This window comes from Oncorhynchus kisutch, linkage group LG24 (assembly GCF_002021735.2).
Source record: "Oncorhynchus kisutch isolate 150728-3 linkage group LG24, Okis_V2, whole genome shotgun sequence".
Taxonomy (NCBI): domain Eukaryota; kingdom Metazoa; phylum Chordata; class Actinopteri; order Salmoniformes; family Salmonidae; genus Oncorhynchus; species Oncorhynchus kisutch.
In genome coordinates this window covers 8408844-8423698 of record NC_034197.2, presented here as the reverse complement: position 1 = coordinate 8423698, position 14855 = coordinate 8408844, and the positions used below count along the sequence as shown (strand labels likewise).

General features: G+C 43.6%; 1 protein-coding gene across 24 annotated transcripts in view; it reads right to left on the bottom strand.

The window, feature by feature from the left end:
- LOC109869549 (E3 ubiquitin-protein ligase HUWE1) overlaps positions 1 to 14855 on the bottom strand; it is a 79731-nt gene that overhangs the window by 37791 nt on the left and 27085 nt on the right. For 19 of the 24 annotated variants that reach the window (XM_031804159.1, XM_031804171.1, XM_031804155.1 and 16 more), the window contains 15 exons: positions 10562 to 10754; positions 10264 to 10355; positions 9527 to 9747; positions 9303 to 9360; positions 8796 to 8972; positions 7545 to 7790; positions 6950 to 7083; positions 6653 to 6762; positions 6171 to 6359; positions 5695 to 5911; positions 5025 to 5147; positions 4483 to 4720; positions 3318 to 3540; positions 662 to 840; positions 233 to 289 (listed from right to left, as the gene is read on the bottom strand). In XM_031804159.1, the coding sequence (XP_031660019.1) occupies positions 233 to 289; positions 662 to 840; positions 3318 to 3540; positions 4483 to 4720; positions 5025 to 5147; positions 5695 to 5911; positions 6171 to 6359; positions 6653 to 6762; positions 6950 to 7083; positions 7545 to 7790; positions 8796 to 8972; positions 9303 to 9360; positions 9527 to 9747; positions 10264 to 10355; positions 10562 to 10754 (2457 nt within the window). The remainder of the gene's footprint in view (positions 1 to 232; positions 290 to 661; positions 841 to 3317; positions 3541 to 4482; positions 4721 to 5024; positions 5148 to 5694; positions 5912 to 6170; positions 6360 to 6652; positions 6763 to 6949; positions 7084 to 7544; positions 7791 to 8795; positions 8973 to 9302; positions 9361 to 9526; positions 9748 to 10263; positions 10356 to 10561; positions 10755 to 14855) is intronic. The other 5 variants (XM_031804164.1, XM_031804172.1, XM_031804158.1 and 2 more) reach the window with 4 other exon arrangements.

Here is a 14855-nt window from a genome sequence, read left to right as displayed (position 1 = left end):
TTCTCAAGACTTGCCTAGTTAAGTAAAATAAACGTTAAATCCCTCCTTAACCATGACCCCAATTACAAGCACAAGAGAGCAGTATAAATTCGATAAAATGTGCCCTCGCGCCAGTTCGCATCGAAAATAATGTTTAAGTTCAGCACAGTGTAGGAGAAAGCATGCACAGCTCAGGTCAAGTATAAATGGACTTTCAGATTCACACTGGCTGTGAAGCCAGCTAGCTGTATACCTGCTGTAGCTGCTGCTGGTTGACGTTTGGCTGCCTCTCCCTGCCTCCTCCCTGCCCCTGTCATAACAAGACAAAGTGGAGCAGACCACGCCAGGGTGAGGGTTCAAGGGGACAATAGGTTGACAACAAAACAGTCCAATTTCATCTTATTACAACATGACCACCTTATTAGTTAACAAGACAGTGAATGTGCCACAGAGGCTATCAAATTGAAGCTTTCAAATCGTATCTTGCAATGCAAGCAATCATATCTACCAAAGCTGTCAAATGTCTAATGGCAATCTGTCTATGAGAAAAGCAATCCACCAAAAATACATTTCTATGAAGAAACAGTCCCAAAGTTAATGAAATCCAAAAAACGCAAACTGATCAACACCCACACACTCCCCAACTCTCCTTGGCACCCCAACTTCCCTCCTGTCCCCTTACCTGCTGTAACGGAACCTGGTTAACCTGTGGTTCTCTCCTGGGAGTAGAGTTACTAGAGTCCTCTGCTGCTTCACCTGGTGCAGGTGGTGCTGAACTGCCTCCGGTAGCCGGTCCTGACCCGGAACCTGCTGGCACCTCTGCTGCAGTCACTGCTGCTCCAGGGGTTCCTACAGCTCCAACTATGTTAAATTCATGCATTTGAAATGAGTGTCCTTGGACAGTTCTTGTACGTTAATTTAATCCTTAATGTACATAAACATTGTAAATTGTGTCAAATAATTCAGCTTTCGCTGCTATTAATATCATTAAAACACAAAAAATGTAAGTGATAAGTAGGCATTGGTCTGAAACCAAAAAATAAACTAAATTCCAATGAGCACCACAACTAATTCACCCATACTCTACCAAGGTTTTCCAGCACACATTCATGCTCTACAGTAGCTATTATATCCACGGGGCAGGTGGGTTTAGGGTCATGAAACAATGTGTGGATGAAGGGTGAGTGGGTGGCAGGCAGGTTGAATAAATAACATTTGTTTGTTTTTCTTTTTTTTTAAATAAACCATAAATGTATCATTCTTACGCAATTTATATTTCTAGGAAACATTGAGGGTTGTTTATTTTTTTTAAGGCATCAGCGTTTGTGCATATATTATGAGGACATTCTGATGTTTTTGTTTGTTTTGTACTACGGAAGGGTTTTTTCGGCAGTTAGGGCACACTTTTTTCTTGAGGCCAGCCGAAGTTTTGGAGCTGAAGTTGAAGACCCTTTGTCCGTGATTGGTCAACTGTAGGGATTCTTCAATGAAGTCTTTGTAGTCATTCAACGAGAACTCATTTTCATGAACATTTTTCCAATGAGAAATACAGCACCAAGTATCTTAGATAAAAAGTGAGCGACTAAGATCTCCGCGGGAAAACAAAACAAAATTAATGACAGATTTCTTGAGTCATCTTAGATCAATTCTGACTCTTTTGAGGAAGTGTATATTGGCTCTGGTGTCTCAAAATTGACCATTCTCCCCCCCCCCCCCCCCCAAGCGGGTGATCTTTTATGGGAGTATGCTAGCTCACTTGTTTGGTTTGCCTAGCCGACAGCCAAACTGAAGCATGCTGACGCCTTTAGGCATTAGTGCGTAAGCCTAAACTTTAGGGCGTGAATTTAGGACTGTAGTCGAGATACATTTTAAAACATTTAATCATGAGTCATTTCCAAAATGATTTGGCTGCGCTACCCAGGTAGCTGATTTATCTAGAGGATGATTTAAACCACGCTAGGGAATGTTTTACTGATTTGCTCACTGAGGTAATGGACCATCATGCCCCAGTAACTTAAGAGTACAGTTGGGGCTCATCCATCTCCATAGATTGATGAACTGGGTGATTTTCTCAAAGAAATATGGCAAAAGCCCTAGCAGACCAATCTAAACTAGAAATTGATGAAAATAATGTAATTAGGCAGGTAAATTAAAATCGCAATATTTTTTTATTACAAAAATGCTTTTATTAATTATAAAAATGATTGTAAAAAGGTATGGAATACAGTTAAGAGCTTACTTGGTACATCTATTTCATCATGCCCATCTAGTGTGGAGGTTGACGGGAAAACAATAACAAAACCAGATGATATTGCCAATCAGATTTCTTTTTACTAAGAAATCTATTTACTGAGGGATAATAAACACCCAATCTTCCAAACAAGCTATTGTCCAATGGATTGATGATCATATTATGAGCAAAAAAACCTGCTCTTTTATTCTACAAATGGTGTCAGTAGGAGGTGTTGAACCTACTGAAGTCATTACCCGATGGTAAATCTACAGGTAATGATCTTAAGGAATATTTTTTACTTCGCTATGCTGCTCCCCAGATCACAGCGCCACTGTAAGACATATTTAATTGGTCACTGGAAAAAGGGACATTTGCAAATGTTTGGACGCATGCTAAAATGTGCCCAATCCCGAAAGACAGCAAAGAACCCACCCATTACTCCTGCCAATAGTCAATCAATTAATCTACTCCCTTCACTCAGTAAGATTATTGCTAGGCTAGAACTGCCCCGGTCAACTGTAAGTGCTGTTATTGTGAAGTGGAAACACCTAGGCGCAACAACGGCTCAGCCACGAAATGGAGGGCACACAAGCTCACAGAACTGCACCGCCTAGTGCTAAAGAGCATAAAAATAGTCTGTCCTCGGTTGCAATTACAGAGTTCCAAACTGACTCTGGAAGCAACGTCAGCATAATAACCTGAGCAGCCATGGAAGTGCATAATAACACCATGCGCAATGCCAAGCGTAGTGTGGAGTGGTGTAAAGCTCGTAGTCATTGGATTCCGGGAAACGCGTTGTCTGGAGTGATGAATCACGCTCTGGCAGTCCAACGGACGTATCTGGTGTGGCGGATGCCAGGAAAACACTACCTGCCCCAATGTATAGCGTCAAATGTAAAGTTTGGTGGGTGAGGAATAATGGTCTGGGGCTGTTTTTCCATGGTTCGGGCTCGGGCCCTTATTTCCGGTGAAGGGAAATCTTAATGCTACAGCATACAATGAAATACTATAGACGATGCAGTGCTTCCAACTTTGAGGCAACAGTTGAAACATTTGAGCATCAACCAATCCCTAATAATGTTGCCTTAGTAAAATGCAAGCTCACCTCCAGCTCCAGAGCTGGGGCCTACAGGCACCGTGGTGGCCCCTGGGCCCCCCTCCTCCTCTGGCCGGGCCGTGCCCTCCCTCTCCTTGGCCAGCCGCTCCTGGATGACTGGTTCACCACGAAGGATGTGACAGAGTATGGCCAACATGGACTCAGCCATGCGGCCCCCGTACACTTTGAGGGGTTTCCTGTTCCACAGGCTTCGGATGCAGTTAAACGCCGCCTGAAAACAGTGAGAGTGGGTTAGTATTACATAGACTACGTCAAAATACACACTTCTTTGGTTACAACATAACACACATGGAATCATGTCATAGTTTTGATGTCTTCACAATGTAGAAAATTATAAAAAATAAAGTGTGTGTGATATATATATATATATATGACCTTGTTTTTTTAAAAAGAAAAGCACTTTTTTTGTCCATTAAAATGTCAAATTTATCAGAAATACACTGATTTTTAATGGAATATCTACATGGATGTACAGAGGCCCATTATCAGCAACCATCACTCCCGTGTTCCAATTGCACACGGTATTAGTTAATCCAAGTTTAAAAACTGTTGTGTTGGTTAAAGAAGCAAGACAACTGGCCTTCTTTAGTCTAGTTGAGTATCTGGACCATCAGCATTTGTGGGTTTGATTACAGGTGCAAAATGGCCAGAAACAAAGAACTTTCTTCTGAAACTCTTCAGTATATTCTTGTTCTGAGAAATGAAGGCTATTCCATGCGAGAAATTGCCAAGAAACTGAAGAGCTCGTACAACGGTGTGTACTACTCCCTTCACAGAACAGCGCAAACTGGCCCTAACCAGAATAGAAAGAGGAGTGGAAGGCCACAGTGCACAACTGAGCAAGAGGGCAAGTACATTAGTGTTTAGTTTGAGAAACAGACGCCTCACAAGTCCTCAACTGGCAGCTTCATTAAATAGTACCCGCAAAACAACAGTCTCAACGTCAACTGTGAAGAGGTGACTCAGGGGTGCTGGACTTTATGTGTATGTATTTATTTGCTTTAACCTTTATTTAACTATGCAAGTCACTTAAGAACACATTTTAATATACAATGACGGCCCATACAAAATGACCTTGAGTGCAAACTCAAACATTGCAGATGCCAGTCAAGCAACCAAGAAACCACGTAACACACACACACACCCCCTCTACCTTCTGAGTGACGATGAGGAACCGCAGGGCGCTGAATTGGGGGGTGGTGGGGGTAACCCCAGGGACCTTGACGGGCAGGCTGTGGGGTGAGTCCAGCACGGTACTGGGATTCACCATCTTCTCCACCAGCATCAGCCAAGCATCCAGAAACTCCCCTGTCCCGTCAGGAAGCTCAGTGTGCTCCAAGCCCTCAGAGACAGGCACCTTACCACCCATAGTAAGAGCCCAGTTAAATGTCCTGGGGAGAGAGAGGGGAAGGAGAAATGTGTCAGTGCTGCTGGGCAGAGAAACACATCATTATTGCCCATAGTTGTCCTGGTCAACTCACATGATCAGGTAAAACAAGGCCATACTCATAATGATTGTATTGACAATGCTGACAAAAGTAGTGCCAAAAGACAATATGTATGTACAGTCAGGTAGTCAGCAATAGTAGTAGGGTTAGTTGTAGCTACAGGGCGTCGACAAATTCCATGTAAAGAAGTACCAACAACGCAAGTCTGTCAGATATTAACAGAGCTAAGCAAGGGTGCTCCACTCACTCAAAGAGCGCATCATGTCCTCCGGAGCAGAAGAACTTCTGCAGCATGAGGTGGTAGGGGTACTTCCTCTCATCGAACAGCATGGGGGACGTGAAGCCCACCGAGCAGATGAAGAACGTCAGCCTGGAGAGACAAGTGATAGTGTTAAAATTGACACTGGGAGCATTAAATCAGCCAATCGATAGATGCAGTTGGAATCGTTCTGACAAGCGTAAAGCCTTGTAACCAAACTAACCTCTTGCCCCTCCTACATGTTACATTTTTTTTAAAACCTTTATTTAACTGGGCAAGTCAGTTTAGAACACATTCTTATTTACAATGACGGCCTAACCCGGCCAAACACCAACAACGCTGGGACAATTGTGCACCGCGCTATGGGACTCCCAAGCACGACCGGTTGTGATACAGCCCGGAATCGAACTAGGAGTCTGTAGTGACACCTCTAGCACTGAGATGCAGTGCCTTAGACTGCTGCGCCACTCGGGAGCCCAGAGTGATGATCTATGTACACAAGCTAACAGCCCTCTGGGCTTATCAGAAACAAGACAAAAGTATTACCAAATCTTATCCACCCTCTGAGAACTATAGAAGAGGTTAGCTTGTATGGGCTGATGGGATGATTTTCTTTAAGATTGGGTGTGAGAGGGTAGATACTGACTGACTAGCGTACCTGAAGCGAGGGGTGGGGGTGTAGGGCGGGGGCTGCCAGCTGAGGCCCTTGGTAAGCAGCTTGGTGAGAGAGGAGGCGGTGGCCCTGGCGGCGGGGGTGGGGGCAGTTCCCGTGCTGGTGGCATGGTGAGAGCGGCGCTGGCGGACTGGAGAGCCCACACACAGCTTCACCAGTAGACCAAAGAGTTCAGCCAGAGCCCGGCCCAGGCGAGACGATGCTGGAGGTGAGAGGGGAGAGTTACACACCTGTAAGAAAAAGACAGCTAGCGCTCCCAAATAAAGAATCGGTAGACATAGTGGAGGTGTTCCGACCTTCATCAGAGAGTTAGACACACTTCTCACTAACGCAGAGATTCTGACCGTACATCTCTCCATTTGGTGGGGATGCCATTCTACACTTCAATTATGCCAACTACCCGACTACAAATAAACAAAACAAAACTCGAAAATAAAGAGAAAAATCTAGGATTTCCTCACCGGAGAGCAGTGGTTTGATCTGTTTGATGCGTGTGGCCATGGCGGGAGTCAGTTTAGACTTGGTCTTGGGGTCAGCGGTGCCGGCGGTCGGCTCGTCAGTCTCCATGGGGGCTAGTGTGTCCCCGTCCAACCCCATCCCCTCCAGGAGACCCGTGGCAGGGGGGTCCAAAGCAACAGTGTCAGAATCAGCTAGGGAGAGAGAGGGGGGAGAGAGAGAGAGAGGCCTAGTGGTTAGAGCTAGTGGTGGCTGGGATGGAAGAGAAAGTTTGGCTAAAAGATCCTTCAGTTCTTTCTTTGCACGTTGCTCAAACGATGCCCGACTAACATTCCGAAGTTGGCAGTTTTTTTCAGAATGTAAAGCACACTGCCAAACATTGCCCAACAAAATGTCCTATTGCATACTTAATGAATTAACGTTCATAAATAATTGATAATAACATTTTCTTAGGTTTTTTTTTCCAGTAGGAGGTTGTCTTCATTACCAGCTCTCCTGGATCCTGAGGCGGTGGCTGTGGTGCTGCCAGATGGCTTGTCCTCCTTGGGAACAAGCTTCTGCATGTCAGCCTGGCCAAACTCACAGCCTGGGGGGAGACTGGAGGAGGAGAGGAGAGAAAGAGTAGGTTACTGTGTGCTGCTGGCTGACTGTTGAGGAAGAGAAAGCCAGAGAGAGAGAAAGAGAGAAAAGGGGAGAACCAGAGAGAGAAACCCAAGGTCAAAATAGATGGATAAAGCAAGAGGTGGATAGAGCCAGTAGGAGAGAAAGAGTCAGCTTAGTGTACCTGTTGGGTGTGCAGAGTGATAGCAGCACAGTGCTCTCCCAGACCAGAGAGCAGTAGAGCTGGCTCAGCTTATTGAGAACACTCAGACCTAGCTGGGAGCCCCATTGGTTCACACTGATGGCCCTGATCTCACTCTGTACAACACAAACAGGAAAAGAGACGGGACGGTTAATGCACGCACCACTATTAAGCACCAACAAAGCATCCCAAAAATTACATAAAAACCACAGACATGGTTATTTTGAAATCCACAGACAAGGCTGCAATATGTCAACAGTTGGTTGGTTATATATGGCTGACATCTTCAAATACTAATTAAGTGTATGTAAAATTCTGACTCACTGGGAATGTGATGAAAGAAATAAAAGCTGAAATAAATCACTGTACTATTACTCTGACATTTCACATTCTTAAAGTAAAGTAGTGATCCTAACTGACACAAGACAGGGAATTTTTACTAGGATCAAATGTCAGGAATTGTGAAAAACTCTATGTAAACTTCCGACATCAACTGTATGTATGTATGTATGCATGCATGCGTGCGTGTGCGTATGTGTGAGAGAGAGCATTGCTGATTGGTTCCCAGGCTTCTTACCTGTCCTACCCTGCAGGTGTGCACGAACATCAGGATATAGGCGTGCGCAGCGGTGAGCGCGTGTAGCAGGGGCGTGGCGCGGGCCGACAGCGTGGCGTCGGTCACGTGACCAGCGGTGGCGAGCTCTCGGAGGAGCACAGAGCCCCCGGGGACCTCGATGGGGCGGTGGAGCGGCTCGAGGGCCGACAGGATGCTGTCCAGCTGACACAGCCCTTCCTGGAGCACCTTGGGCTCATGAGACAGGGTCTGGGGACCACGGGACAACACACGGCGCTTCAGTATCAATACAGCACAGTCACAGGGATCAGAGACTGAAGTTGGTTACATTTAATAGGTCACCCTGGAGTTTAGTCACAACACAGCAGCACCACACACAGGGGTCAGAGATTGAAGACCAGCACAGGTCTGGGATGCCCCAAGGAGCCTGGACTATGGTCACAATATAGCAGTGTCAAAGGGAACCTAAGGAACATAGGACCTTAATCACAATGAAAGATCAATGTAACATGTAAGTTCATATTCTCTTTTCTTAAGTGTCTATAGTTGTTCAGCTCTGCTTGAGCGCAGTCATTAACAAATTCAATGAAATCATATCCCCACGCTCCCAGTCTCACCAGTGTGGACTCTCAGACCCTGGTAGGGCTCATACCCCCATATCTAGTGCCAATTGTTTTGGTAGAGTTTTATTTTTGAAATACTGCTATTTCCAACATTATCCACTAAGTTTGCTGGAGGTTTAAAAAAAATCCTTTGGAATGTTACTTAAATTGACACAAGCTGTCTGCAATCTATCAATCAATGTCTGGTTGTTAATTGTACAAAGCCTATTTGGCAGGGAATACTATCTGTAGATCAGTGATTCGACACCTCACTTTGCTGAAGCTGATCCTCTCCAACGGACTCAGTTTAATCATTGACATATGTGGTAGCAAACTCGGGGTGTAGCCCTGACCGGGACTCAAACCCGGGTCCAGCAACTGTTTAGCCAACAACTTCACCATTACGCAAGAGGTCCGAACCTCTTGGCCAACACTTTAAAAGGGCAATTCTACCACTTTTCAACCGCTTTTGTTTTTGATTGGAGTCAATTAATTGACACACAATTGGAGCTTGTGTTAATTAAATAACATTTCCTAGGATTTTCTACCTTCAGCAAACATAGCTGGTAATACCGGTCAAATAAAAAAAATGTAGAAGACAACAACCAACTAAAACAACAACCCATGTCATATCCCCATAATCAGGTCTCACCAGTATGGACTTGCAGACCCCGGCTACAGCCTGGCAGGCAGCTGATGTTGGGAAGTCAATGGGCAGATTGGGTAGACCCAGGATGGAGACCAGGGGCAGGAGACCCTTCTGGTTGACAAACTCCTGACAGTGGTCGTCGGTCGTGTTGTTACTCAGGATGGACTCCACAAACTTCATCTGAGAGGGGAAACCAGGGAAGACTCATGGTATGGTACAGTATATGAACAAAAAGTGCTTGATTAGACAATAGTAGAAAACAAGAGTCTACACACTAGTATAAAAAAATAATAATAATAAATATGCTCCCAAAAGTGATTATTTTGTTTCAAACCTAGTACCAATGTGCAGATTTATTTTGAACACTCACAAGGGAAACAATCTCATAATATGATTTGAGAGACTAGAATTGCTTCATTGACAAGTTTTGTTTAGTGGAAAAGGGACTTGATTTAAGTGTGCTTTTTAATTGTAGGTGAAAGAATGGGAAAGAACTTCGACACCACATACCACATTGAGAATGTAATCCATCAGAGGAATGGGTATCCTCTCTTCGGTGCCAACAACCCTATAGGAAAAACACCATCAGCATTCCAACTCCCCAACGCAAACACATGTAACAAAATGTGAAATGTAAAACATGATTGAATATAGAGGAAAAAATTAAATATCAGAGGAGCAATAAATCCTGAATTGATCAGGAGAAATCACATCTCTGATTTAGTATGTCATACAGTTCAACTGGCACTGACTGTCTGTTGCTCTCTGGCTCCCCCTGCTGCTGGGTGAAGGTATGGAGCGCCTCCTCCTCCTCCTCGTCTTCGCTGGAGGCCTCCTCGGCGGCGTGGGAAGAGCGTGCCGGGGGCGCGGTCACGGTGCCATCAGTCTTCTGGATAGAGGGCTTCTGACAGATGTACTCCGGGGCTCGGCCCAGGTTACAGATCTCCTCCAGTAACTGGGAGAAGACAAGCAGGTGTTCATTTACTATACCGTGAAAAACTCTAGGGCCTAATAATGAATTGTTCCTGTTCAGATCACACTGATCCAGGTTAGTTTACTATGCAGTTAACATGGTCAATCTGAATGATCGGGGTCCTAGGTTTATTCGTGTCCTGAAACTGTTAAACTCTGGGCCCTAGTTAAAAGCTGCAACAAGAGTTCAGTTTTTCCTGATGAAGTCATATTGTGAGGTAAAACTAGTCTAGACATGATCAATGGTAGAGTAGGACATTTAAGAGTTTCTGTGTCGGAGTATCCACGAAAATCATTTTGAGAACTCGAGTACCGTGAAATGGGGCTGAAGGCAAAAAAGTGAGCGGTAAGCCAACAGTTGGTCATGAACCCATTTTCATTGCACTTGACATACAATAAACATCAGAGAGTTTGAAAGTCTGTTGGTACTTAAGCTCAAATTGAGTACTCGCGCCCATCCCTGATCAACGCTGCTGATCATTTCAGATTGTGAACCCACCTTGATGATGGCAGTAGTGGCGTCAGTCTTCAGAGTGGGTTGGTGTCTCATCAGTTCATCCACAGCACTGCCCAGGTTGGATGCCGTGTCTCCTGTAGAAACACACACATTAGAACGGTTACATACAGACAGACAATCTCATCTGAATCAACAGTGTAATGTGTCACCATACAACATAACTTGAACACACACACACCTGTTTTTTCAACAGTGAATAGTGTTCCTTTAAGTTCACAGAGTCCTCTCAAAAAGTCACCATAATAGATTCCTAAAACACACCCACATCCCCTACACTCACCCAGAGGGTCAGAGCTGCGGCGTCGTCTCATGGCAGGCAGGTAGTCAGGTGACAGAAGCACCTTGAAGAGGCGCTCAAAAGGCTGGCATTGGACGAAGGAGTGCAGGCCTCGCGCGTTCAGGCACAGGGCACTGAACACGTTAGGGAGAGAACCAAGCACCTCCCGGGTGGCCGGGACCTGCAGAGAGAGAGACTGTGAGAGAGAGAAAAGGGAGAAAGAGAGAGAAAAAGGGGAGGGAGAGAGTGAGAGACAGAGTGGCGAGGGGTAGGGAACAACTAGGAGGAGAGGGACTGGGAAGGAGGGTAGGGGAAGGCGCAGGGAATCAAAACGTAAAGGCAATCAGGAGTGGGGGGGGGAACAGGAGGGAAGAGTGAGGGAGGAGAGGTGAAACCAATGAGGGAGAATGACCGTTTCATGTAATGCTGTGTGGCAGAAAGGAGGAGATGAAGAAGAGAGGAATGAGTGAAGTTGGAGAGGGAGGACTATGTGAAGAAAAGTCTATTGCCTTATCCCGCTAGAATGAACGATATTCATCTTCTAGTGATCTATTGATAGGACAGGTGCCCGTCAGTCACAAAGCGAGCGTCGACAGGGAAACACTGCTGGTTTGTCAGTCTGCTGTCTGTCCCGCCTCTCTATACATGTGTTATTTTTGTGCGCTGTGGTTGGCTGCTGTTGAATTTCTTTCACGGAGGGAGAGCATGTTGAGTCTCCTGAGTGAATTTACACACCATGTAATGTACAGTGCCTTCAGAAACTATTCATAGCCCTTGACTTATTGCGCATTGTGGTTTTAGACTTAATTCCAAATGGATTTATTTTTATTTTTAAATCCTCTCACCCATTTACACACAACACCCCAAAAACAGGGTAAGACATTTTTGAAAATCTATTGATGAAGAAATCTCACTTACATTAAGTACTCACAACCCTGAGTCAACACGTTAGAATCTCCTTTGGCAGTGATTACAGATGTGAGTCTTTATGGGTAAGTCCATAAGGGCTCCGCTTTGCGTCACGCCGAAGAACAGTCCTTAGCCGTGGTATTTTGGCCATATACCACACCCCCTTGTGCCTTATTGATTAATTAGGTTATTGTCCTGCTGAAATGTGAATTTGTCTTCCAGCGACTGTTGGAAAGCAGATGACCAGGTTTTCCTCTAGGTTTTTGCCTGTGCTTAGCTCTATTCCGTTTCTTTAAAAAAAAAAAAAAAAAAAAAAAAATTGTCCTTGCCGAAGACAAGCATACCCATAACATGATGCAGCCACCACCATGATTGAAAACATATATAGTGGTACTCAGTGACCTGTTGTTTGTGCCCCAAACATAACACTTTGTATTCAGGATAAAGCACATTTCCCTGCCACATTTAAATAAATAAAAAATTTCAACAGTGCTTTGATTCAAACAGGATGCATGTTTTGGAAAAAATGTATTCTGTACAGGCCTTCTACTTTTCATTCTGTCATTTAGGTTAGTATTATGGAGTAACTACAATGTTGACCCATCCTCAATTCTCCCATAACAGCCATTAAACTAAATGTTTTAAAGTCAATATTGGGCTCATTTCCTTCCACTTGAGCAACTGGAAGGACATCTGTATCTTTGGAGTGACAGTGTAATTAATAACTGCACCATGCTCAAGGGGATATTCAATGTCTGCTTTAAAAAAAACAAAAATAGGTCTGCCAATCGGTGTCCTCCTTTGTAAGGCATTGGAAAACCTTCCTGGTCTTTGTGGTTGAAATGTATTGCTCAACTGAGGGACCTTAAGGATCATTGTACGTGTGAGGTACAGAGGTAGTCATTCAGAAATCATGTTCAACACTATTATTGCACACAGAGTGAGTCCATGCAAGTTATTACATGACTTAGGCACACTTTTACTACAGAACTGATTTAGGCTAAACAAATGGGTTGAATACTTGACAATACATTAATTAGCCTTTCATTTTTTATTAATATGCATTTCTTGTTTTTAACAATTCCATTTTGACATTATGGGGTATTGTGCGCAAGCCAGTATCACAAAATCTAAACGTAATCAATTTTAAATTCAGTCAAGGGGTGTGAATACTTTCTTAAAAGGCACTAAGTGTTAACAATGAGGTGAAATCCACTTAGGCCCAATTATTGTTTTGTTGCGCATTCTTTTATTTTCTTTCACATGTTTCATATGCCTAAATAGCCAGCCATGGAATACAGGTTCATAGGCTATTTACTGTGCTTTGATTGACGACCGAACAGCTGGCTGACAAGTTTAAAAAATATGTCGAACTGACAGAATAAAGTCTATCTCCTATATCCCTTTGCTATTCATAAATACAATGTAGTTATGCTTCCACGGCATTAAATCGGGACAAGTAAATTCAAGATCTCATTTGTATTTTCCTAGGATTTGAAGTAGAGGTCGACCGATTGATCGGAATGGCCGATTAATTAGGGCCGATTTCAGGTTTTCATACCAATTGTATTTTTGGACACTGATTTGGCCGTAAAATTTTATTTTTTTACACCTTCATTTAATCCTTATTTAACTAGGCAAGACAGTTAAAAACACATTGTTATTTTCAATGGCCTTGGAACGGTGGGTTAACTGCCTCGTTCAGGGGCAGAACGGCAGATTTTCACCGTGTCAGCTCAGGGGATTCAATCTTGCAACCTTACAGTTAACTAGTCCAACGCGCTAACCACCTGCCTCTCATTGCACTCCATGAGGAGAGTGCCTGTTACGTGAATGCTGTAAGCCACGGTAAGTTGCTAGCTAGCATTAAACATAAATATTCAATCATAATCACTAGTTAACTACACATGGTTGATGATATTACTAGATTATCTAGCGTGTCCTGCGTTGCATATAATCGATGCGGTGCGTATCGTTGCTCCAATGTGTACCTAACCATGAACATCAATGCCTTTCTTAAAATCAATACACAGAATTATGTATTTTTAAACCTGCATATTTAGCTAAAAGAAATCCAGGTTAGCAGGCAATATTAACCAGGTGAAATTGTGTCACTTCTCTTGCGTTCAGAGTAAGTGTATATGCAACAGTTTGGCCGCCTAATTTGCCAGAATGTTACGTAATTATGACATAACATTGAAAGTTGTGCAATGTAACAGGAATATTTAGACTAATGGATGCCACCCCTTAGATAAAATACGAAACGGTTCCGTATTTCACTGAAAGAATAAACGTCTTGTTTTCGAGATTATATTTTCCAGATTCGACCATATTAATGACCTAAGGCTCGTATTTGTGTGTGTTGTTATAACTAAGTCTATGATTTGATAGAGCAGTCTGACTGAGCGGTGGTAGGCAGAAGCAGGCTCGTAAGCATTCATTCAAACAGCACTTTCGTGTGTTTTGCCAGCAGCTCTTCATTGTGTGTTAAGCATTGCGCTGTTTATGACTTCAAGCCTATCAACTCCCGAGATTAGGCTCGTGTAACCGATGTGAAATGGCTAGCTAGTTAGCCGGGTGCGCGCTAATAGCGTTTCAAACATCACTCGCTCTGAGACTTGGAGTGGTTGTTCCCCTTGCTCTGCATGGGTAACGCTGCTTCGAGGGTGGCTGTTGTCGTTGTGTTCCTGGTTCGAGCCCAGGGAGGAGCGAGGAGAGGGACGGAAGCTATACTGTTATACTGGCAATACTAAAGTGCCTATAAGAACATCCAATAGTCAAAGGTTAATGAAATACAAATGGTAGAGAGAAATAGTCCTATAATTCCTATAATAATTACAACATAAAACTTCTTACCTGGGAATATTGAAGACTCATGTTAAAAGGAACCACCAGCTTTCATATGTTCTCATGTTCTGAGCAAGGAACTGAAACATTAGCTTTCTTACATAGCACATATTGCACTTTTACTTTCTTCTCCAACACTTTGTTTTGCATTATTTAAACCAAATTGAACATGTTTCATTATTTATTGATGTATTATATTAAGTTAAAATAATTGTTCATTCAGTATTGTTGTAATTGTCATTACAAAAAAAAGACATATATTAAAAAAAATTGGCATCTGCTTTTTTTTTGTCCTCCAATAATCGGTATTGGTGTTGAAAAATCATAATCGGCCGACCTCTAATTTGAAGCACATGTCGAAACTTGACAGGGACCGCGCAAGTGACTCGTCAGTGTAGCCTACTGATGGGTTGGGTTGTTTGCGAACGAACAGCTCTTTTTGAAAATAACCGAATCGCATTGATGAGAGCCGTTCATTTGGCTCCCTAAATTTGCATACTGGTGGGCTACTATTGCTTATTGGCGATTATCTGCAGATAAT